We start from the raw sequence: 26,001 nt of genomic DNA, 5'->3' as shown, positions 1-26,001 counted from the left end.
ACCAAAAATTGTTAACATATTAATCCTTTAAATAACCATAGGGCAGTTCGAAACGAAAATAAATCTTGTATTAAGGCTACCTCCAATCTTTATGATTATAAAATATATTTAAGAAATATACAAGCCAATAGCAAAATTGATCGATTTTTGGAACTAAAAAGTCAAATCAACGTATAACGCCCTCGTTAAATAATATGAGAAATATGTAGCAACAAAAAAAGAATTCCAATAAATTAGCGTTTTAATTAATCAAATAAAAATATTATTTTATTTATTGGTGGTTAAAAACATGTATAGCTTTTTTTCTTTATCAATATGGTAGTAATTAATATAATATTAAAGTGATTATATGCCAAATAAATTAAGCAGATAAATTCGCTTTATTGTGACATGGTGGAGTAACCCTAGATAAAAATGTTCAGTCTCTCGGAGTCTCTGAAAGCGAGCCTCGAGTCTCCGTCTCTCATCGAGTATCTCTGGTGTCGCTGTGAGAGACTGTCGAGAGACTGTAAAAAAAACTGTTCAGCGTCTCTGAACGAGAGACTCGAGTCGCTCATAGAGAGATCCTCATTTCGTATCCAGTCTCTGACGAGAGATTCGAATCTCTGAACGAGAGACTCGAATCTCTGAACAAGAGACTCGAATCTCTCAATAAGTGGTGTCTCGATAGACATGGTTAAAATTTTCTAAGTTCAACGTATTTCAGAGATCCCAGTCTTTCTACGAGAGACTCGAGATTCTCAATTTTTCAGTTATATTCATTCAGTCTCTCTGTGAGAGACTCGAATCTCTGAATTGACGATTTTATCGTTCGAGTCTCTCATACAGAGACTGTGAGAGATCCAGAAAAACACCTAGGCAATAACTGAGAGACTGTGAGAGACGCTCTTAAAGACGCTGAAAGACTCTGAAAAATTCTGAGAGACTGGAGAAAGACTGAAAATTTTTGTCTAGGGAATAATATTGCTAAATAAATATAACATAAAATTCGTTCCTTCGATACACTACGAATGAATAAGATCCAAAAAATGCATCATGTTTTCTAAACAGGGTTGAGTACAAATGATTAGAAGCCCTAAAAAGGAGAATTTTGGGGTGTTACTTTGAAACTAACAGCGCCAGCATTACGAATGTCCAACCGTAAGTATAAGACAGAAGTTTAGAAATATCGCACATATACATACGTAGATACGCGGTTTTGTACGAGAAGGTAAAACGAATGGGGAAAGAACAAAGTAATAAGGAGTCAAACAAGTGAAGTCGACTTATGGGAGAATCGTAAAAGGCGTAAGTGTATGAAAGAAATAAATGACTGAAGGACTCCACCTGACATTGGTCTGCAAATAACTATTCCCAGAGGGAAAGGCATGCTCTAAGGTCGACGGTGTCTGCTTCGTTGTAAATAACTCACACTGTTTTATGGCAGAGACTCAGCACAGGCCAAATAAAAATAATGCAATAGCCATGTCTGACGTGAAATTTACTTTCGCGCCTATTACACACACACGCGAAGAACGTGCCTCCTTTATCCTCTTTGTATTTGACAGACCGGAACAAAATAGAATTTTGTTAAAATATTAGGCGTTATCGAGTTAGCAACCTTCTTCGTTCGCTTTTTTTCTTGTTCGTTTTCCTAAATAAATTCAATTTGTTCAGCCTTCAAGAAGCTAAACGTCACCGTTAACATGAAATTACATTTCCTTTTTTTTAATGCCAAATACGTCGAATCATCTAATGTTTTAGATTTCCGAAAATTTTTGGAGCCCTTTTTAATAGTTTATTATCATAAGGTCGTCAGTCCTAAGACTGGTTGGACACGCACCTCTACTCATTCCTATCCTGAGCTAATCTTCGCATTTCCCTGAAACTAGAACAACCCACATGCTTAACTATTTGCGAACAGTAATCTAATCTAGGTCTACCTCTACTCCTCTTAACTCCGGTCTCTAATATGTCTCTGACTAGACCTTCATGCCTGAGAAGGTGTCCTACCAACCTATCTCGCTTATTTTTCATTGAGTCCTCTGTTCTCCTATTCATTCTAATACCTCTTCATGTCTAACCTTCTCTATCCACGGTATCCTCATCATTCGCCTGTAACATCACATTTCGAACGTTTCTAACATTTTCTTTTCCCCCGTACTCACTGTTCATGTTTCGCACCCGTATGGCGCCGCGCTCCAAACGTATACCTTTAACAACCTTTTTCGAATTTCTAAATTAACCGTTCGCGAGCGTAGAAATCACTTCTTTTATTGAGGGCGACTCGACCGTGCGCTATCCTCTGCTTTATATCCCTACTACTCCTTTCGTCCTGACTTGTCTGACTTCCTGGATACCTATTTACATTGTCGGAAAATGCTTAAAGTCGATGACTTAGTTTTGTTCGAACCATAGACGTAATAAGTTTCAAATTATCGATTTGTAAAGGTTGTAAAATAAAGCATTGCTACGTTCGAGGTACAGAAGTCCATATATGTACCAAAATGGCTTGAAGGGACTCAAGATTATTTCGATTAATAGAGGGTTGAGATGTCGAGTAATGGACGTATTGGGACTTGAAGGAGACAAACCATTTTTTCGAGATTTGGAGGTTTGAATTTATCGAGGTTCGACTTAAAGAGATCCGACTGTATTATCGAAAAAATGAGAATGAAATATTTTTTTTTAATCTGTATTTGAAATCCGAATATTAATTCACTATCAGTTAGAAATTGGGATGAAGGATACAAGCTACAGTGGAACGACTGAGTATAAGAACTGAGCGACACTTAAGATTTGATAATTTAATAAATTTACAATGCCAAGAAAATATCGTATAATACCTAACAATTTTAGCACATAAGAACTTAAAATATAATATATTAATCGATAATGTTTTCAAACAAATTCTCCTCTGTAGAAGGTAGAAGGTATTTAATTCTAACATTTAATCTTTGTTTCAATCGAACTTTTATTAAAGTGACAACGACTTCGTCCGCGAGGCCAAAGGTGCAATATAAATTTTATTAAGATACCGCTCTGTCAGTATCGAACATTTAATAGTGTTTGCTCCATGTTAATCAAGAAGGTAATTTGAAAGTAATGGAGGGTAAAACGTGGAACATTGCAGGATCAAATCCGATTAATATGTTGATTGAAACAAATGATTGCGTCTTCATTCCAGCTTGCCTCGCGCAGACTTGCTTTGCCCTGGTTTATCACATTACAGGGACGTGACTTGAAACAGTTTGTTCATCAATCGGCTGTAATTTTACGAAAATGCCGCTTTCCTTTGCTTATCTGAGACGGCCCGTATCCCTAGTAGATGTTCTTTTACAGATTTCGCTTTAAGATCTGGTAGAAAGTTTATTTCGATCTCAAATTGCAAGCAGTTCACAACAACTTAAACATTTCCGAAACTCTCTACAAAATCTTTATAACTTTTGTATTTAAGAAACCTCATATGGAATTCGATGTATGATCCTTTTGAGATAAAATAATTTTCCATTTATTTCCCATTAATACATAACACTAATACAATTTAATTTACATTGCAAACCGTTGTCAGACATAATACGAAAGCACACGTGTCATCTTGGTTTCATTTATTAAGTCAGTAAACGTTTAGATTTGTAACATGATGGATTTAGACAATAAACTGTTTCTTCCACCTTTCTGCTTAAGCATGACGTTGATATTAACATATTTACTTCATGGACTACTGCATGATTGCTTCATAAGTCAACAACATAGAGAAAGCGAATAAACGTATGAATTGTAGTACTTCTTAGAATAAAGCTACGTAAAATTAGATTGTACCTACTACCAAAAAAGCTTTTAATAAACTCTAAAAACACTGAAAATATATTTACGTATTTTATTTCCGTGAAAATTTCGCCCAAAATTTAACTACAATGATAAAAAATTGTCTCATTGGCCAAATTTGAAAGTTACGATTGGCTCTTTTACTATATGCACTTTGTAATGCAAATAGATTGATTCTTTTGTGGTGTTACGTGTATCTATCAGTATTTTTGATATAAGTATCTGATCGAAATACCGATTTGCACGTCCTACCCTAAAAGCTTTGGTTCTTCGTGGTCATCTATATGCAGATTCAACAACGTCTTCTGAGACCTGTGTGCAAGATTTATTAATTTACATATTCGTCTGTATTGAATTCGCAGACGGCAATGTCGTTTGAAGTAACTAAGAACACCTCTTGAATAATTCATGACATTGATACTTCAGTCAAAGCTAGTTTTCCATACCGGTTTGATAAGCTACCTGACGATGTTCAAATATCTCGTACTACGGATCTTCTTCGCTTTGATAACAGGCAACACTTTAATTCCATATTTCAATTGAATTTAAAGTCTAAAATGCAGAGAAAACTATCAATTCTTCGGGGTGAGCTATAACGAGCCCTTAAGAGTCGAAACCGGATACGAACTAGAGATTTGAAGTTATTTTATCGTGGTAGTTGTAGAATTGTATAATTTAAGAGATCATTTATGAAATTTCGCCTTGTTTTATTTTTAATACTTCCTAAAAGCGTTAATTGTATCATGTCGTCAGTTGTAGGGGTTTATGTACATGGTGAAAAGCTGAATCAATTTTTTCATAATAAACATGTTCGAAATAAAAAATTTGCAAGAATTCGAACTTTTTCGAACAAAAATCCAAGAATTTTTATGATGCATCACGCGTAGCCGTGTCATCGATAGTAGAAGGTCGAAACCGTTTATTTGATACATGGTATATGTTCTTGTGACCTATGCAAATGCGTACTACCGAATTTTTATTGAGTATATCGATAGATAAGATTCCTTATTACTCTATAATCGAGACTATTCAAATTTTCTTTCGTAGTATCTAATGTTAAAATATATCAGATTATCTGCCATAAACCTATTTGAATTTGTTAAAAATTCTAATCAATATTGCAAATGCAAATGTATTTGTTTTTTTTTTGTTTATAGGATATAGGAAGTATTGAAAAGTATAACCACATAGCGCTCATACTTATCGTTAGCCGGTTATTTGTAAGAAGTAAAGAAACGGTAACTTCAAAAAAGGTTATTTACTTATATCTTTTCTTAGCATGTTTGAACTAACTTTTCTTTGCGTATCTATTCACTTTTAATTTTATAATTTCTGGATGAAGATACTATCGGGAAATAGATATCCAAACTACGATATAAAATAATTTAATGGAGACAGATAATATTTTTGTTTATTATTAAAATAGAGTATAAAGGAGTAATAATTTTACGATCATCGGCATGTAGTTATGAAGAATTTCAGTTGAAAAAAGCGTTCTTTATAAAAAATAAAATCATTTCTATAAGAGCCTCTACCTCTAAGGTTTCATTACACACTATATCTGAAGACTTTGTTTCAAAAAGGAAGCAGAACAAATTGTATGTTCGGAATTAATTGTTTCATTTCACCTACAACCTTAAAAACTAGAAATGTCTTATAAGCCACCAGTAAGTACATAATTTTCTGTTTACTTCACTTTCAGTGGCACTTTCTGGTATAATTTTTCTACTTTGGTTTTTCTGTCAACTACCGTTTTAATGGAAGAACGGTCATCATCGGATGATAAACTTGGTGCAGGTGAAATTGGAATCTTAGTGTCGTCTTCGAGTCCTTTCAAAAGTTTCCGAATGGAAGTTGTGCTACCGGTTCTATCTCTCGCCGACCGGAGCTTTTTCTTCTGTTTAACACGATTGTTGAAATTCTCATTTAGGTTGTAATACGACTCTAGAATATCACTGCCATCTTCTTTTTCCGAGTCTTCTCTGTCCGAATCCGTTGTGTATAGAAACTTTTCTAAAATACTTTGAGGAGCCTCACTAGTTGCCGTTGTCGCTCCGCTAATAACTCCATCGCTTATTACTGGTGCTTGAGGTTGGCTGCAGGTTTTTATTTTATTAGAAGTATCACTGTTACGTGCATGCTCATTTGAAATTCGTCGTTGAAAGCCATTACGGTTACCCTCACTTTGTTTAATGTGGTCCATCACTATCGTTTTGATGTTCAAACGTTTTTCTTTTAAAATTTTATTTATATTTGCGAGTGTTTCGTTGTCTTCATTTTCAACGTTTATCCCTAAATTCTCCAACATTTCCATTAGCTTCCCGATCTTTTTCATGGTCTGAGGCTTCTGTTTTGTTTGAGACACGTTGAGTTTTTGAAATTTTTCTAGTTTCTTTTGCAGATTTTTATTTGCATTCTCTGCTTCAATTCTCTTCCGAATTTCTTCTTTAAGACGGTTACTCAGCACCGTTACCTGTTTATGGAGATCCGCAAATCCAACTCGAGGCTGGGAATGCTTTGGCAAAATCGGCTTCATTTGTTTATGTAAATCGGACGATGTTTTTGCCTTACGAAGATTCGTTGTACTTCTTAACGCTGGATTAAAGTTATGAAGAGGTGCAGACTGAGATTTGTGAAATATGTTCGCTGATGTTGGACAGCAAGTGCTCGCTGCGTCGGTTTGATCCAGCGTCGTAGAGGTCAAACACCAGTGATATTCGCCCTCTAGATCTAACCTTTCTCGCAACATGTCGAAAATTTTGTTGAGCGTATTGAAACTTAAATCATTTCTTCTGAAATCTGCAATATCCAATGTTTTGTTGTAGTGTAATGTCTCGATCAGTCTGTCCGCCATATCTTCTGTTATTCCACAGTTCTGCATGTCGATAGCTTTAATCCACAAATCATCTCCGAGTTCGTGAAGAATTGCTTCTAAACCTTCGTTTCCGATCAACGGGTTATTATTTAATGTAATTCTTCGAAGTCCAGCAATTTTTTCGACTGGAGGGTCGGCATATCGCAGCGAGTTGTTCCACGTCACGCAGTATCGATTCAGTTTTTGATACTTGATTAATTTACCAATATGTTGACCACTGAGGTGTGTAAGGTCACAGTCGCACAAAATTAAAACTTCTATGTGGGGAAGATACTGCAAACTGGTGCACAATTCTTCACATCCGAGGTCTTTTATCGGTGCCCGTTTTAAAGATAACACCTTCAAATATCGGTTCCTTCTAATCGCTTCTACCAGTCGACAAAAGTAGCTGGTGTACAAAGGTAAGCCATCCAACTCTAACGTTGTCAAAACCTCCGACTTAAGTAAACAATTACATACGCTGCTTATGATGGCTTGCATGACATAGTCGGTCCATAAGCATCCGACACTTTTATTCAGTGATCGGAGCTTATCTTCGGTGTCTATGTCGAAATTAAATACACGTCCACTTAAACGACTTCTTATTACTATGACGTGAAGGCTTTGGTCCAAATAGAGGGCATTTAAAATCGGCTTCCATTCGTCTATTTTCAATCTGTCGCCCACAAAGTCCAAAACTGTACCGTTTTTTACTTTGGGTGCCTTAACGTTAATCAGAGGATTAATATTCTTACGTCTACACAGTTCAGGATACCATACAAAGAATACAGTTGATGGTTTTGGTGTGGTAGATGCACAGGTCTTGTCACTTACTGACATGCTGGTCATCAATTTGGTAAAATCCACTACGAATGTGGCTTCCTTTTTTAGTTACTTGGTCTTAAAAATAAAACATAGATATTCGATTTTTAATTGGGAAATCAAAACTGACGGATGTTTTGATACGTGACATTACCTTCAGAAAAATTGTTAGCCAGCTGCGATGAAACTAAATGTATTGTCTTCGACTAATTTCACTTTACGGTCTACATCCATGTAAATTATTTAAGACAGAGGCCCAAGAAGAAATCCAATCTCCAAAAGACAATTATGATTACGTGTACAAATAATGTATAATAACAAATGCATCCTTTAGTCAATATGAATTGGTAAAATAGACAAATAAAAAGGACAAATTTAATTGACACTGTCAGAAATAATCTCAGTTAATACTTTGTTTGGAAGGACCATTAAATGTAAAATAAACTAAAATTATTACTTACTAGTGACCCGCCCCAGCTTCGCACGGTGCAATGCTGATACTAAATATATTTTTGTTTTGTTTAGATTATTATTTATCGAGGGAAATCTTCCTTCAATATCCCCNAAAACAACCCCATAGTTAATTATTACTTGGGTTTTTCCAATAATGGTTTCAGCAAAAATGTGTTTATTTACGACATCACATTAGAAATCTCTAAAATTATCAGTGTTTCCCTACTATATTATGCATGTATTATACATATAAACCTTCCTCTTGAACCACTCTATGTTTAAAAAAAAAACGCATCAAAATCCGTTGCGTGGTTTTAAAGATTTAAGTATACTTAGGGACAGACAGCGGGAAAGCGACTTTGTTTTATACTATGTAGTGATAAACTGACGAAATACAAGACAACAATTTTTATGCTTATTTTTTAGTATAGTCTGTAATAGGTGCGATTTTCAAAAAGTATCGGATATCCTAAAATAAATGCGTATAATTCTACAAGATATAAAAGCTGCTCTTCCGATGGTTAACACTTTCCTCGGTTATTAATCGAAATAAATACAGTAATAATTTTTTAAAAATCTGCAAATGAAGCTTTAATTTGCTAGCAGACACTTTTTTTATTGATTTTTTTGTCGTTATAAAAAGTAATTAATTTTAATGCTCAATAATTTCACCAGGTTTTTACGCAATTGTGTTCTATTTTAGTAACAGCCGGTCATATTATATTAATAAGCGCCGAAATTTCTGAGGTACAAAAGTAAAAAAGTCGATCTTAAACGGTTAGTCAGACTACTCTTCAGAAATAGTAACAGATAGTTTTATGAAAATACGAGAATTAGCCAAGGATAGGAAAATGTGTCTTAGGAAAAACAACCCTTATGATGATGACTGTTATTAGGGAGAAAATTTATTGTCTTATTATTACTATTTCATTTATTTACTATTCCGTTTTGTTTACGTTGGCGTACTCATTGCAACTGATGTTGAAATTTTGTAAGTTAGGATATATAAACTATTGATTTATTCTATTACAAACTAACCCTAAAGGCATTACTCCTTAAACCTTCCACTAATGCNTCCACTACAATTGCATTGCTCAAATGTGCTGTTATTGGTACCATTTACTACTGAAAATATCAACGAGATGTTTATTTATATTTGAAGACATATTAAAGGTTTTAAAGCTTGTTTTCGACACACACTACTATTCATGATTGAACAAAACTTTTGGCAGGTACTGTATGAAAAAGTATGTTTAATGAACAAGAGTCGAATTTTCTCCATTAAATTAATATTCTAAGAATAAAAATTTTTGTAGGTCCCGCTGCCTTGTAAAGAGGAAAAACATGTCCATTTTTTATTAACGACTTCACCATTAGCGGGAAAGAAATTAATTTATTCATGCGGTTATCCTTAAGGAGAAAGTTGCATTCGTAACGATAAAGGATTCCATACCTGATGAAAATTTTTAATTAGTTTTTATAAGTTTTTGAATAATGGTAGGATACAGAGTTGCGAGTTGAAAAGTTTATGGATGTATTCGCTACGTGAGTGGTTTTCTTAAACTTATTAATACCGGATAATAACTTAGCTATCGCTGAAAACTTGGTTGACGAGACGTGCGACTTTTTAAGTGAAATGAAAATTCCGTTTTATCTTTTCATCAACGAGTGTTTAATGTAGAATATATTGCTACCGAATCCTATCAAAAGTGAAAGCACGGCAAAGATGAAATAATATAGCCGAATTTGGTGATAAAACGACTGTGTATATAATGTATAAAACCATAAAACCAAATCATCAAAGAGCGGTACCTATCTTCCTTTGAAAAATACGATGTGGTACAAGAAAATTCGTACGAATGCCTTCAGTCACCCTTTTATAAAACTAATAAGGTAATAATATAAGTCCAAAAAATGTAATTTAAAGCTCGTCAGGGGTGTTCAAAAGATTTTGAGAGGAGAAATCTTCCGACTGTCGTGGTTGAAAAAATATAACATTTCGTTTACCAAATTATGTATTTTTTCTCATGAGACCTTACCTGTACAATATTACAGAATATACTAGGTACTGACATTTCAAATGATAGTTAGCTTTATTATTATTCAATTAATAATAGTAAAGTTCGGTAAAGAACTTGGTTAAAAAATTATCAAAACCACCGGTTGTTGGGAGTGCGTTTTAGATCTTACTCTCGTTCTCATCAGCACATCCCAATATTGATTGAACTATTCCTTACAATTAGTTTTTATGAAACACAGTATGTAATAATAAAGGTAACGTACATTGAATAAAAACAACTTTAATGTTTCATTACCTAATTTTTCATAAAATCTACAAATTCTGCGTAGAGTTAAAGAATACAAAAAAGACATAACTGATAAGAAACCAAAAGTAGGCATCAGTAAGCTTTATTTAGAAACAGGCATTCGTTAGATTAACATAAAAACAGAGATTTTACGTAATATGAAAAACAAAAGTAAAAGAGTAAATCTCATAGAACCTGAACTCAAAACAGTTTTAAAATGTGAACACGAAATATGATCAGTTAGGTACAATTTAAAACAACCCCATAGTTAATTATTACTTGGGTTTTTCCAATAATGGTTTCAGCAACGATTCTACTGTTATAAGCATTTCACGTCTTAGTATACACCTTTGTACTCCTGATTAACGTATGAGGAGCCGAAACATGTGTGTGAAGAAATTTTATTAAAAATCCAGTGATACGTTAAAATTGCATTTTACTCCGATCAATTACTGACTAAACCGAAGTTGCTCTATGCAACCAAAATTCAATAATATTAAGTCTTCATCTATAGATCTAGCACCTACGAATGCATAATGGACTGATTAAAACCAATGAGTTTGAAATCGTGATGTACATCAAGTAGTTTCAATAAGTTTTAACCCAAGTTCCCATAGTTAGGTGCTCATACGAAAGATAATAGATGGAGATAAATAGGTGCTAGCAACAACTTGATATTGTACTAATTAGCTTTTATAGAGAAACTTCAGATTGGTCGATAATTTATGGTGGTGTGCTGATGAGAACTAATAAGTTCGAAACTGCAACCCACAACTTCCAATGTTTTTTATAAATCAATATGTACATCTTACAATAACCTTATGTCAATATGGATTGACAAAAGGATGAAATAGAATATAAAGGCGTCGTTTTTGAGCTGTTTCAGTCATCCCTTACCAAATCTTAACTTTTACTCATAATATTAATAAGAATTACTACCATCTATTACAAAGGAATATATTTACAAGAACTGCAATAGTATCTGAACTATTCGTTCTTAAAATTATATTAAAATAATTAACTTTTAATAAGTAATGAAGGATATTTTAGTTATTATAGCGGCTAATTTTGTTTGTTAAAGTAGATGCGATACTAATAATAATCGAAATACCTAACGAAAAGTAATTTCCAAGAAGATGAATCGCTAGCAAATGAAAATGTAACCAGTATGAAAAGAAATAAACTAAAATTACTTTATTTGGCGTTCGAATGAATGCTCCTGAACAATTCTTTGTTCTGTAAATCTAGTTATCTCGGCTTGTCTGGCAATTATAGCAGCAAGATTATCACGTGAATTTGAATACGGAAAAATCTGGAGATTGGATACGTACATTACAATGAAGAATTATATTTTGAAGATGAGTTGATACAAAATTAATATAAGTACTTATATAAGTATAGAACGCACCATGAATAAGGAACACTTCGTTTACTTTGGGTATAGCGTTGTGACCTTCAGATTGACCGGCGCAATGTAGAAAAGAACAGCACTAGGACAGAAAAGGAAGGAGACAACTCTCGGCCAAACTCTTAACCGGAGAAGAGCGTATAATCCGCACAGTACTGCACGGAAAAATTGACCATTCTAACCACTACAATTGCATTGCTCAAATGTGCTGTTATTGGTACCAATTACTACTGAAAATATCAACGAGATGTTTATTTATATTTGAAGACATATTAAAGGTTTTAAAGCTTGTTTTCGACACACACTACTGTTTATAATTGAACAATAATTTGGCAGGTACTGTATGAATAAGTATGTTTAATGAACAAGAGTCGAAATCATAATGAGCTTTTTTCTTCCTACCTACGATTTTGCCAGCGCGCATCCAAGACATAGGTAGGGGCACATTGTTAGAGAAAGTAAACGAAGTATAATAGTTTGTGTTTAGGTTTAGTTTAAGTTCATCAATAATTTATTGAAACCACCTACCGTGTGTTGACAAAAGTCCACAAAAGTGCCAGTTTCGATAAATTACTAAGTATGAATTCAAAAGAATTTAAAAATTCTATATTATGGAATGAGGAAAGAAATATGGGGTTTACTTAACATAGAATACGATCTGTCATCAGCATTTACTCTTTTATAGATAGCATCACCAGATTAAGTTTACCCTAAGTACTATTATACTAAGAACTATTAGAAAGTTAATGTCCGTATTTTCATGTCCGCATGTTCCCTAGTCTTAGAGAATTGTTTTTTGAACATAAACTTGAATAATAATTATTTCAAAGACTTAATTATTTATTTCTTTCCAAAAACTGTCTAATAATATTATAATACATATAAACGTCATCAGTTCTTAACGGATAAATATTTTTATATGTTTGGAAAGATATGTGCAAGTATGTAGTATGTTTTCGTAATGGTGACGTAATCGATGTGTGGCAAGAACAAGATTATCTTCGTTATTTTAATGCCTGCTGACCTAGTGTTTAGCACGTTGCAGACTTTGCCAAAGCTTAGAAGTCGTTCGAGATACACTTAACTAAACCTCAGGCTACACCCTAGCACGTTCTAGAACCACTCGCTACATCGGCCATAAACCAAATACATTAGGAGAAATACATAAAAAAAAATCACGTATAAAATTAGTTAGGTAGGTACTTCAGACGTCAAATTAGTTTAAGTAAATTCACATGTGTCGAAAAGGCACAGACGGAATCGAATTAGTGCAGATAAAATATAAAATTACGTATTATATTTATTCATGCATAGATACCTTACTTTTTCTTAATCGTTATAAAGAAAAGAAAAGATGTCTTTGGATTCATAATATATGGAAGAAAATAGATATTGATGAATAAATTTATTAATTTATTACACATGCTATCATCGAGACACTTGAAACCGCTGAAACAAACTAATAATTGCTATAAATACTAAAACTAAATATTGAGAGCTATTATTATAATAGAAAGTATAAGTTCTACTCCCCTAAATTTTGCAAGGGGACTTGTCATCAGCAATGTATTAACAAGAGCTACAAGTAACAATTTTTAGAATCAGAAGTAGATTTTATAGATTCAATAACAAAAATGAATTAATGTGGAACTTTTTTCTATTCACACTAGCTCTGGCCTTTCCTTCACCTATCAGCCACTTAGAAGCACGTTAACGCAACAGATAATCTATGGAGGCGCCCATCTTCACATGTTTTACGGAACGTTTATGGTATGGATATGGAATGGAAACGGAATGTGCAGTGGGAATCGACCTTTATATAACTAACTAAAAACATGTAAACAAAAAAAAATAAATAGTGTTGTACGTTTTACCACTAATTGACTACAACATAATTTTAACTCGTTTAATATTATGTTAAATTATATTGCTGATCGCAACATTAAGATTTTGAGATCCCCGGAAACAAAAACTATTATGTAATGATATATCCTTCACCACTTCTACATTTCCCATTTAACAAATTTCTAATCTACGTATAATCGACAGAATTACGTTTACGAATTACTATTTTTGACAACAACAAAAGGTAACAGTCAACCGAATAAACTAATAAATAATAATCAATCGTTGTAATAAGAATGTTCACCTACGACAGGTATGTTATTTATGAAAACAAGCACAAATCACTCTACAAAGGTATTAGTAACTAAAGTAGCTATTGTAGGTGGAACCCAATAAAGCCGGACATTAGTCGGAAACAGAAAAAAAATTGATTAGCATGCGTTCGTGATTGAAAGCCGTGAAGTAGTCGCTATAGGTAGAGGTTAATTAATGCAAATAGGTCAGTTTTCAACGCTTTTGATAAATGAATTCAGCAGTTCCAATTCAAAATATGTATCTATCAATGTTAAATAATTATTTAGAAGAACGTTCGGTTTTAACATACAATACAACGACTAATTAGCAAAGTTAAATCACATACAAACGAATAACTGTTTACGGACTTTCTTGCACACAATTGCTGCATTATTATCTACTTTAAAAGTAAAAATTATGTGCATTAATGTGTAATGACTACAACGTAATAGCCACTTAATAGTGCCATTAGGTTTTTATAATATATCAACTACTGCACACATTTTCAACATTGAGAAAATTAAAAACGTATTTGAGAAATTCCTGCGGATAAGAGCGACTATAGCAATTCATCATGATATTGATATATCCACACATAATGAAGTAATAGATATATCTGCATTAAAAGACAGAAGAATGCGTTTGATTCCTTACTTACAAGTTTCAATTTCAAAAAAAAAACAACTAGTTTTTTAATAAATTATTTTGTGAGTATTTTTAAATTTTTTATATAATTTTCTATGTAGCCTCCACCCTAAAATATTCTGGCTACAGACGTGGTTTACATATTTATAAAACTATTGAAATTAGATTTATAAAAGTGTATGAAAAACAGGGTTTCTCAATCTCATTCTAATTATTAAAAAGAAATATTATAGAATAGATAATGTCCTATTTTACATTTTAATTGTAATTTTCGAGTAAAAGTATGGATTCAAAGAAGATCAAACAATTCATTACGTATACGATATCCGTTTATTCTTTTTATAAACCAACGCTAGTAAGTATCTAGCGTTGGACGTGCGAATCTTCATTTACTAAAATAAATTAAAAATTATGTAGTTTTTTCTGTGTCGGCGGTCAAATAATTACACAACTATATGTTTTTTGTAACGTATGCAATTTTTCAATATGATAGAATGTTTAAAATCTGTGTACAAGCAGTAACACATCAAAAGTCTGAAGATAGTTGAATAAACCGAAACGTTACAAAAAACATGTAGTTGTGTAATTATTTGACCGCCACCCTGGAAAAAACTACCTAATTTAATAGTAACGGTCAGGAATCTAACTGAAATTAAAAATAACATGAGTAAAAAAAAGCATATATATACTTCGTTTAGTTTCTCTAGCCATGTGACCTTTAGCTTGACCGGTGCAAAGTAGAAAAGAACAGCACTAGGCCAGAAAATGAAGGAGACAACAACTCTCGGTCAAACTCTCAACCGGTGAGGAGCGTATAATCCATACAGTACTGCACGGAAAAATTGATCATTGTATCCACTAAAATTGGATGTGCTGTTATTGGTACCAATTACTACTGAAAATATCAACGAGATGTTTGTTTATATTTGAAGACATATTAAAGGTTTTAAAGCTTGTTTTCGATACGCACTATTGTTTATGATTGAACAATACACTTTTGGCAAGTACTGTACGAAAAAAGTATGTTTAATGTACAAGAGTCGAGAATATAATGAGTTTTTTCTCCCTACCTCAGATTTTGCCAGTGCGCATCCAAGACATTGGAAGGGGCACATCGGTAGAGAAAGTTGACGAAGTATAGTTTACGTACTATATGTGTTATGTTCAAATTAAACCTTCTGCTAATTATTTACAATATTAAAGTACCCGATTGGAACATTTGTATAAATGCATATGGCTTTCGTTTTATTAAAAACAGTAAATATTGAACAGCGAAATCCATTTTACTAATTAGAGTTAAAGGATGATGTTGACATAATAAAATTTAAAAGTTGAAAATTACTTAACTGTTTCCAGTTAGTTGAACAGATTCTAGACAAGGTACGAGCCTTCAAATTCAAGAGTTAATTCTTTACAATAATCTTAGCACAATTATGCAATTTGAATCTCAGTGGCGCGACGTTAGTATTCTAAAGCAATTCCAACTATTAAATGTTTCGCAGTTTAATTAAAATTCTAATCGAACACTTGATAGCTCATCTATTAGTCGCTTAAAAACCGTCGTAAAATCTAAAATAAAAACCTAATGGCACTATTAAGTGGCACTTTTAGTGATTTTAATGCAACATTGTTATATGATATTAAATAAACAAAGAATTGCTACATCATTAAAAAAATCTAATTTACTAATTTCAATAACACTGTTAAGTGAAACATTACAGCGTAATTATTACACATTAGTATACATGATAATAAGTAATAATTAGATATTCTTGGAGAAAAATTATTAGAATACAATATATTTAAAGAAGTTACTTGTTTATTAAAACTCGGTATACATTTCGCCTTCTTTGGGTTTCTTCAGGAGTACGAAATGTTTTTTAATGTTTTTATACATTTAAACATTTTAGTTTTGTTGACTGAGGAAATATTTACATTTCCGTTCCGAAATTATCTAAATTTCTAAAAGTTTACTACTTTAGAACATCTTTTTTAATGATTAATTACTTTTTTGCTACTTTTTAGGGTACCTCGGTAAAAGGCATCCCCTATTCATAATGTTCTTTATTTTGTAGGTAATGTTTAGTTGCAAAATAAAACTCATTTTTATTAATAATTGAGTTAATTATTGTATAAAATTAATTGGATTAGTTCATAATTGAACTATTGTTTTTTTATTATATATACCGTACTATAAAAGGAATTTACGAGAAGTTTCCAAAATGTTCGATAGCCGTATAAATAGACAGCAGTATAGTATACAACTAAAGAACTAGAAATATGTGATTATTAAAATAAATAGGTAAGTAGATACAGTGTATATTATATATACACGTATTATGTGTAAATATGTCGTTAGTATTGATTATATCGTAAATAGTAAAAAGTACTAAGAGTCGTACAACAGGAATAAAAGCACGATTTCGCTTTAGAATGTTACAGTATCAATTAGGGAAGGGGGGGGGGGCGGTTGGAATTAAGGAAGGGGCGAAAAGGGAGTAGAAAAACTTTGTAATTTTGGGAAGAACCCAATAAAAAGAAAATAGAATGAATTGATATTGAATTGCAACAAAGGCAAATAAATAATTGCCGACAGTCAAGACTACATTTGTTGTCATTCTTGCTGTTACCTATGAAAATTTCTGTAGTAAGAAAACACAAAACGGATTTATTACTTAAAACTAAATAAATTAAATTATAAATCTAGTCATTACTTCAGTACCTATGTGAGTATCTACAGAAGTAACAAAAGAGAATCAGTTTTATAAAGTTTCTACAAGGTTGTGTATATATGATTTATAAAAACTTCCAGGATGTTCCTGGAAGGTTCCGAAAATTTTGCGACCATATCTACAGTCTAACTATCAATTATGCACAAAGTCGTTACTTCTGTAGATCAGTAATAGGTAACAAACAAAACAATAAACAAGCAACAAGATAAAAATTCGATATCAATAGAAAGCATATACTTAAAAAATAATTGGATACCTTTACACTAATTTCTAATCATCTTTGTTATAAATCAATTTCACTTAATTAGGCAACAACATTATGAACATATTATGTTTGAACTCTTGATTATGACAGGGTGCTGTTAAAACATTTTTTGGGATTCTCTTAACAATTAGCGTAAACGTATCCAAGTATATTTTGTTTATACTTTCGATTTAATTATGACTCTTCACAACCAGTGCATCGTAGTAGGAACTTTGAATATCATTAAACAGAATTGTCATCATTTACCACCTTGCAGACTTCTATCTCGTTAATTTTACACTATGGCTAGCTTGTTGTTGACATATGGGTATGCTCTAAAAGTTTAATTAAAATAAGTTACAAATAACAATACTGCAAGTACATACTTACATATTTTTTATCATCAAGAAGCGACATTTGAGGTTATCCTTTGTGTATTTAAAATTTGCCTGAAAAGGAGCTATATAGGTAATAAAATATCTGAAATTGTGAAGCAATTCATTAAATAATAAGATAAAAACAAATTGATAATAATGGAAAACATGTTTATTTTACATCATTTTTTTTACATTATTGCTAGTTCTTTAGCGTTACCCAGGGTGCACCACGTGGAGGCGAACTAGCTTTGCACCCCACTTATTAAAGCATTCTCTGCTGATCGTTTTTATCAATAGAAATATCAACAAGAGGCTGTTAGAATCCAGTAATCCAGTTTCTTTATAAAATTTCAATAATTAATTTTACTCAATCATACCATAACATTTTATGTAGATTGAAATGTTTAAAAGGTGTATCTGAGTGAAATAGTTTATAAGTGTAATGGCAAAGAATCGATTGCAGGTTTTGTCAAATATATATTGAGACAGCTATAATGGTCATTGTAAGTATAAAACAAAAAAAGTGTTAATAAAGCGTTTCCAACAAAAATTAAAGCTCAAAACTGTGCCAATGATCTTTTGTCAAAAACATCCACCTGCAAGAGTATTTGAATAATGTTTCTGATTACCGAGCTAAATTAACCTTGAACTCGTTAAGTTACAAACTACGTAAATATTATGATATCAATTGAATGAACTAGGAAATATTATGATAAAAACCTATAAAAAAATTCATCTTAAACCGTCTGTCCCGAAAATATCCCCCACCATGAATTTAAAAGCAGATTTAGTACAACAAAAATAAGGCTTCGTGAAAACTAAGTCGCATTGACGTTTTAGTACAGTGCCTAGTTATCAATTGGAACGTTACGGAGAATTCAATTATTAAACATAATCTACCCCGAAAATAAATCCCGGTGCACTTTTTGAGCGTAAAATTAGACCCAGCAGCAAAAAGACTAGTTGGAAATAAAAAAAAATCAAAACGAAAATCTGGTCCAGACCTTATGATTACTCCTCGAATGAAATATTCTATTAAAATACCTATTCGTATAGTCCTTTGCTTTGTACGTCATTAATTTTACGACTAGTAATCCACTGTTGCCTTCGTTGTTTTGGTCACATTTGTCGAAATTTAAGGGCCTCAACAATTTACGCCGGTTCTTTATGGATTTTCCTACAGTGTAGACATTGTTGGTACGAGATTTTATCCATATAAATTTATAATCTTATAACATTGGTTTACGGTCAGAATAACCTGCTAAGCCTGAAGGGTGAGCGGAGGTTATGTCCATTTTCGCAATCCTTCTAAATCTGCCTTGCAACGGATTTTATATCTTTATGGTTGTTTTGTGTTCTTATCGTAATCCGCCGGTCTCGTAAACCACATATTGCCAAATTAAACAATAAAATTCTACTCGGCTTTTTCATTACGAATACATAGAGCGCAGCCGGAGCAAGGCGAGGCTAAGTGGATTTTATTCGGAATAAAAGGACTCTCTCTCCTCTATATTGACCGAAACAAGGAGAAAGAAATGAGCCAGGAAAACGCTCATAAAGAAGATCATAAGACATGTTTACGACACCTGAACACCGTGAAGGTAAAGCAGCCGACGTGGAATTGGTTTTATTCCGGCCGCCATAGTCGGTGAATTATTCTCGGTGAACGTTCTACCTTTGCTAAATTTGACACAATTAAAGGCACGGGCAGCTGTTCCTTCTTGACTGATGAGTTTTTTCTTCCGCGAAAACACGATTATGATTTTACTCGAGGAACTTTTTACCGACGAATCTACTTTTTAACGATACATTCCCCTGTTACTCTATTAGAAAATAAGCCGTGCGAAGCTTATTTCAAAATTTTTTTACGAATAACCATACAATATCTAAACATGCTATAATATGAATTTAGGGGACCAGACCATGATTTAAAGTGTTTTTTTTTATACCTCGTACAATTATTTAATACCTGCTTGCTGTAAAGTTTAGGTAAATGCTTCACTGAAAAATATATTCAAAATGGAGGGAAAATTAAGACCACAATTATCACAGTTTCTGCGTAAATATATGGCCCTATTTATATTCAATTTTCTGGGATTTTGGGAAGGCACCTTTTTTCTATGTTCCTGAAAATGAGAATGAAATGAAAATAATATCATGATGTCTTTTCAGCCCCAAGACTGATTAGAGACACACCTCTACTTCTTCCTGTCTTGAGCCAATCTTCATTTTCACGAAAACAAGTACAACTTGCATCTCCTAGTCCTTAGGAACAAATCAAATCTTGGCCTGCCCATGTCCTTCTAACTAGCTCTTCATGTCTAAGGTGTCTTACCAACCTACATATCCCGCTTAAGTTCTCCTATTTATTCTAATGTTTCCTTATTTTAACATTTTCTATCTTCCTCATATCAAAAAAATATTAGCAACACATCTATTATATAAATTTAATACACACGTATTTATTTATTCCTTCACAAAAACTGCAACTATTGATATAATACGGACAAAACGAAAAACAATAATGTCTCATGTTAAAATGCATTTTTTAACCCTGGGTGAGTGGAGAATCTACTGCTTAGCAGCTTTTATTTAAATGAAAATACATTGAAACGACACATATAATATTTATGCTCAAAAAAGTTGCTCTTCAACAGTTACATTTTAGGTGATTGCTTTTAATTAGGTATTCAATGGCCCTAAATTATAGGGCAAAAGAGCATGATTACGTATGATTTGACTTCATTTACATACACAATATGTATTATTATAAAATTAGGACACACATACGTACGACATTATCATACAAAATGTATTGCAGATCCACAATTTCGTGTTCTAAGCGTTTATGTCTTAGACCACATTCGGTCGGAGGATATAAAGCTGCTGTTTAAAGCAAAGTACAACAACACAAGGCAGTAGGAAGAGGAGACTGATGAGATTGGCAGGCATAAAGGCGTCTCAAAGCAACCGAGAACTGGTGCTCTCGGTTCTCTTTCTCCTTCTCGAGGAGTATTGTGCAAAACGTGCTCGGACTGCAAGCAAGTGTCGTCAGGCTGCTCTGCAAATCTCATTTGCGACGATAATTTATATGTAAATATATCTCTACGTAGGTACGTGATATATTGCAAAAATACAAATAATATGCCTTCCTCTAATCCATTACATGATATATCTACACTAATAATAATAATACGACAAATTATATGGCACCAGCGCGACCCAAATACCTAAAACAAATGCGAATTAGAATATACCGTATGTATACTAGAGATGAGCCGGGTACCCGAATTCGGTACTGTCTCCCGGGTCCCGCCGGGTACTGGATAATGGCGCCAGGTACCCGCTGTTGCTAATGTCACCGCAATCTGCTCCTTTCACGGTCTAGAATATTTTTCTTATACCTGATTAACGTCATGCTTAATGAACTCAGTATCAGTAAAGCAAATCTGAACAATAGAAGTAAGTCTAACTGTGTTTTTTCCATCAATATGTATTAATTGAAGAAACTACATCAACAAAAAAAGGTAACGGGGCATCTTAGTTTGTGAATCGATTAAACGCTTCGTGTGAATGCACTCATAATATCGTCGGAGGACCGCCTGATGGCTACCGTTTAAAGACCATTGACGCTTAATGCGAACGCTCACGTTCCATACGATTCGATGTGACTTTTAAAACTCACTAATGTCTACTTTCTCTTCTGCTACAATTTGGCGTCAAATGCACCTATAATATTGTATAATAATTTCTGAAGTGAAACTTCTTTACGCACGGTAGGGTAAGTTCGTTTCATGCGAGTTACTATGTAACGAAATCATGCAACGGATGTCCCCCCTCTACTCAGCGACGTAGTCGAGTTCGTAGTGGGGATCGCTTGAGCCGTGAGCGCGCTTGAATGCAACGTTCGTTACAGAAAACTCCGGCATGTATAGTGTAAAATTTAAATTCATAGTGTACAAATAATACCATTAAACCAATTCCTTAACTCCTATCCCGGTATGTTTGTGTGTTTGAAGAAGTTTCACTTCAGTAGCGTGTTGTATAATTACACGTTTTTTTTTCCACTTTGCTTTTTTCTGAACATCAAAAAAATTGTGGTTTTCGGAGAGCACGGTATTGCTCCTTTGATTTTATACAAAATATAGAATCCTTGTCGAAACTGATTCTTGTCAAGACAAACAATTCAAACATCCCTGTTAATATTAAAAACTATACAACATCTGTAGTCAACTTCTAAAAGGAAGTACAAGCAAAATTGGAAAGAATGTTAAAAATGATGTTATGTAGATAGATACATTTCAAAGAAGTTTCTGTTAGTTTGGGCAAACGAATTCATACGTTTATGTAGTCGATGATGATTTGCATTTCACGACAAAATCTCCATAAATTACTCGGTTCGGTTAAGCAGCTTCCCGTACTTAATCTGAGCTTTTAAATTCAGTAGCAACGCGCAATCCCCAAGAAGACCTCGAGTGCAAAGATATTTGCGTTATGTATACTGATGATTGAAGTAGCAGTCGACATTTCATGCATACCAATTGATTTCATGAAAGAGATTTAAAACTGCAGCTCCATTAACAGTATGATATGACCCTCCACTCGGAATATTGATGCCGCGCACCATGAAACTTCTTCTTCTTAATTTAAATAATCCTACAGTTCTAAGAAATTTAAATTACCAAAGACTTAAGAAGAAAACTTAAAAACCACTAACTCAAAAGGCTGACTACTTAATATTTTGTTTAATATTTAGTGCTTCTAAACATGCTCCGAATCACAAAATACTAGAGCCTATATTTACAAAAGCAACTTTTTAGAATGCTTATTTGCGATTCTAATAACGACTGTTCTGCTTAAATTATTCAGAAGAACATAAAAAAAAGATAAGCCGAATTCTACCTAAAATTTATTTAATTTCATTTTCTATTTAACCGTCTTCATGACTTATTCTGGTACAATTTTGCGTCTGAGATGTCGAGAGACGAAACACGTGTCGCAAATCATATTAAAACAGGCAATCAGAACGGTATAATACATGAAAAAATTATAAGATCAGCATGGAAAGAAGAAATTTATTTAACAGAAAAACAAGCTTTATTTACTGATACCTACTGAGAATTTTCTATCAAATACTCACATCAAAACAAAATCAAAAGATTGCATTATTTTTTATATGTTTGTAATGTACATTAAATAAATAAATAAAAACTCTGTGTTTTTAACTGTAAGCCATTAATAAGTTTTTAATATTGATAAAGACATAAAAATGGTGAACTACATCTAAATACAAAACAGAAATAAAATACATGGGATAGCGAATGATATTTGGAACTAAAATACATAACAAACTTAATATACATAATTTGGACTTCGCATTGTCACAGCATGGTATTACATACTCATATTATGTGATTTTTGCGAATAAGAACATATTTTCAATAAAAGTCGTTTTATAACGGGACCATACTTTAGAAAGACGTTGGTGTCACATGAAAAGCACCACGTTGAAGTGAAACATTGGAGACATAAATAAGCTAGATTTAACAGAAATAGAGTTCTTTGATCACCAGAACATTACAATTTCGAGAATAAAATACCACATAGCCAACAATGTTGCAATAGTCACTGTTGTTTATGGCTGGATTATTGATTAACAGATTAAAAAGATTTACACTTCTTGAAATGTGTGAAAATATCATGTTTTTAAGAGGCATCCCAGACTTTCACTTGTAACTTTTAGGTATTAAATACAAATTAATTTACATTAATTACTGAAACTAATAATGATTATTTAAGACTGTTTACTTCCACGAACGGCTACTTCAGAGTTTTCAATACTCTTCTTATTACCTCCGCACGCACCTCCACATTGTGGTTTAGCAAGAGCAACCTAAAAGAAATATTTTGAGGCGTAAATATATTTATTCGTATTCCAATAATAAAATTGAGAAGAAAACACAAAAGTTTGTTTTCGACCTGAAGAACTTGTCCAAATGAGTCGACGAAATGGTGAGTTCGAAATCCAACAATTACATCGACATTGATCGCGAAAGTTTGCATCAGTTTGTGACAAAAGTAAATAGACAAAGTTTTTAAAAGGAACATAAAATAACTTTGGGGTATTAATGCAAATGTACACTGATAAGAGAATTCTTGAATTTTGAGACAACTGGCTGCTGTTTTGAGCAATAACGAAAACAAAATTGCCTTGGAATAATCAATACCTATACTCTTGGCTTTGTTGTCTTGTATGAAGACATTACATTATTAGAAGTACAAAAATTGTTGGTAAGAAGTAGCCCATACTCATGTTCATACTTCAATTAACTAATTTTCTTATCGTTAGTCCAAGAATATAAAATTTTTAAAGTAAAGAATTAAATCTTCCAGTATTGAGAAAGCTTAGATCTACACTATCGGATAGCCCAGGTTGAATTCCCGATCGCTACAATATTTTTTCTCACTTTCTACCTGCCTTTATTGTAAAGACACTTAATAAGAGTATCAGATATATTGAAATTGACGTATTAATATAGTGATTTAGTTTTAAATAAAAAGAATATTTTGATCCTTCAATCAAAAGTTCAACCGTCTTATTTTGAAAAGTAGTATTTTCAGATGCAAACAATAAGTCTAACGTTGAAATAAAAATTACTTGACTGGAAGAATTTTTAATTTGTCACTTTAAGACGGTTTTCATTTATGAATTTATGAAAATTTTCTTTATTTAAGACAAGGAAGGACAAGTACTTTCTTTTTTTAATTATTTAATCTACTAAAGTAAAGTAAAATTAGATATACGATTGACTTAACATATGTATGGAATCAATCAAATGAATGGTGTATAAGCGAGTAATTACTGATCTCCGAAAATAATTGAAATTAATTAAAGAATATGAAACCTATATTCCTATCTCTGTCTCATAGTAATATGGAACATTTTGATAATATATTTAAATTTCGTTTATTACATTAGGGAATCAATTTTCAAAAACGAAAAGACAATTAGTCAAATACTCAACTGAACACTGCGCAATTTGTTGGATTACAGCCAGTTACTCAATTCGTATTTACTTTTACGTAAAAATAAAAAAAAAAAAGAAAACGGAAAACAGTAAACACTTTCAAAACACAATACAGAAAGGAAATATACTCACCGAAATGAAGTTACCAACGAGGAAAACAACGAACAGGAGACCGAAAATTTTCATTTTTACTGTTCAAGCAAGCAAACCGGCTCAAATTCGATTCGCCACCGACGACATTTTATAATACGCTAATGTTTAGATTTTATAATCAACAAATTGAAATTAACAGTCTTGTTTGCACGTGTGAATGCATGTTTTATTATATTACAGGTATTTCTTATTACGGTTATTGTTATTTGTACGTGCTGTTTACACAAAATATCATTGACCTTTTCCGTTTCCATTTACCTACTCTACCTACTCTTTTAGCTGCTTGATATGTCGAATTGCACTTTTTTGCAGTTATTTTCACGAATATACTTAGCAACTTCAGTTTTTGAATGTATTGATGCAGTTATTCGTATATATTCCGTGAGAGACTATCTTACAATTTACATTTAGCAGCAGATAATCAAGTGCTATATAAGAAAAATGTGACCAAACTATAATTTAACAGGTATCTTTACATAAAAGAAATACCTAATTATATTGTAATTTAAACTACTACATTGACACAATATTACTTAACATATGTAAAAAAAAAAATTGTGGTAAAATATTTCAGTATTATTTTTCCAACCTTTCTTTTTGGAAAATTTGGGATATAAAAAAGCAAATCACTGACCTTAAACGCTACTTTCATCTCCAAACTAAAATAATACCTATTATACTCAATGATTGTTAGTAAACAAGCAACAAGATAAAAATTCGATATCAATAGAAAGCATATACTTAAAAAATAATTGGATACCTTTACACTAATTTCTAATCATCTTTGTTATAAATCAATTTCACTTAATTAGGCAACAACATTATGAACATATTATGTTTGAACTCTTGATTATGACAGGGTGCTGTTAAAACATTTTTTGGGATTCTCTTAACAATTAGCGTAAACGTATCCAAGTATATTTTGTTTATACTTTCGATTTAATTATGACTCTTCACAACCAGTGCATCGTAGTAGGAACTTTGAATATCATTAAACAGAATTGTCATCATTTACCACCTTGCAGACTTCTAT

General features: G+C 32.6%; 1 protein-coding gene across 1 annotated transcript; it reads right to left on the bottom strand.

The window, feature by feature from the left end:
- Positions 1-5,208: 5,208 nt before the first annotated feature.
- Positions 5,209-7,857, bottom strand: LOC108739694. The gene is made up of 2 exons (XM_018473708.1): positions 7,638-7,857; positions 5,209-7,561 (listed from the first exon to the last, which is right to left on the bottom strand). Exon 2 carries the CDS (start codon positions 7,508-7,510, stop codon positions 5,495-5,497), a length of 2,016 nt encoding a protein of 671 aa, XP_018329210.1. The 5' UTR covers positions 7,511-7,561; positions 7,638-7,857; the 3' UTR covers positions 5,209-5,494.
- Between the last annotated feature and the right edge of the window lie 18,144 nt (positions 7,858-26,001).

This window comes from Agrilus planipennis, unplaced genomic scaffold (assembly GCF_000699045.2).
Source record: "Agrilus planipennis isolate EAB-ADULT unplaced genomic scaffold, Apla_2.0 scaffold93, whole genome shotgun sequence".
Lineage (NCBI taxonomy): Eukaryota > Metazoa > Arthropoda > Insecta > Coleoptera > Buprestidae > Agrilus > Agrilus planipennis.
This window is presented reverse-complemented; position numbering and strand designations above follow the sequence as displayed.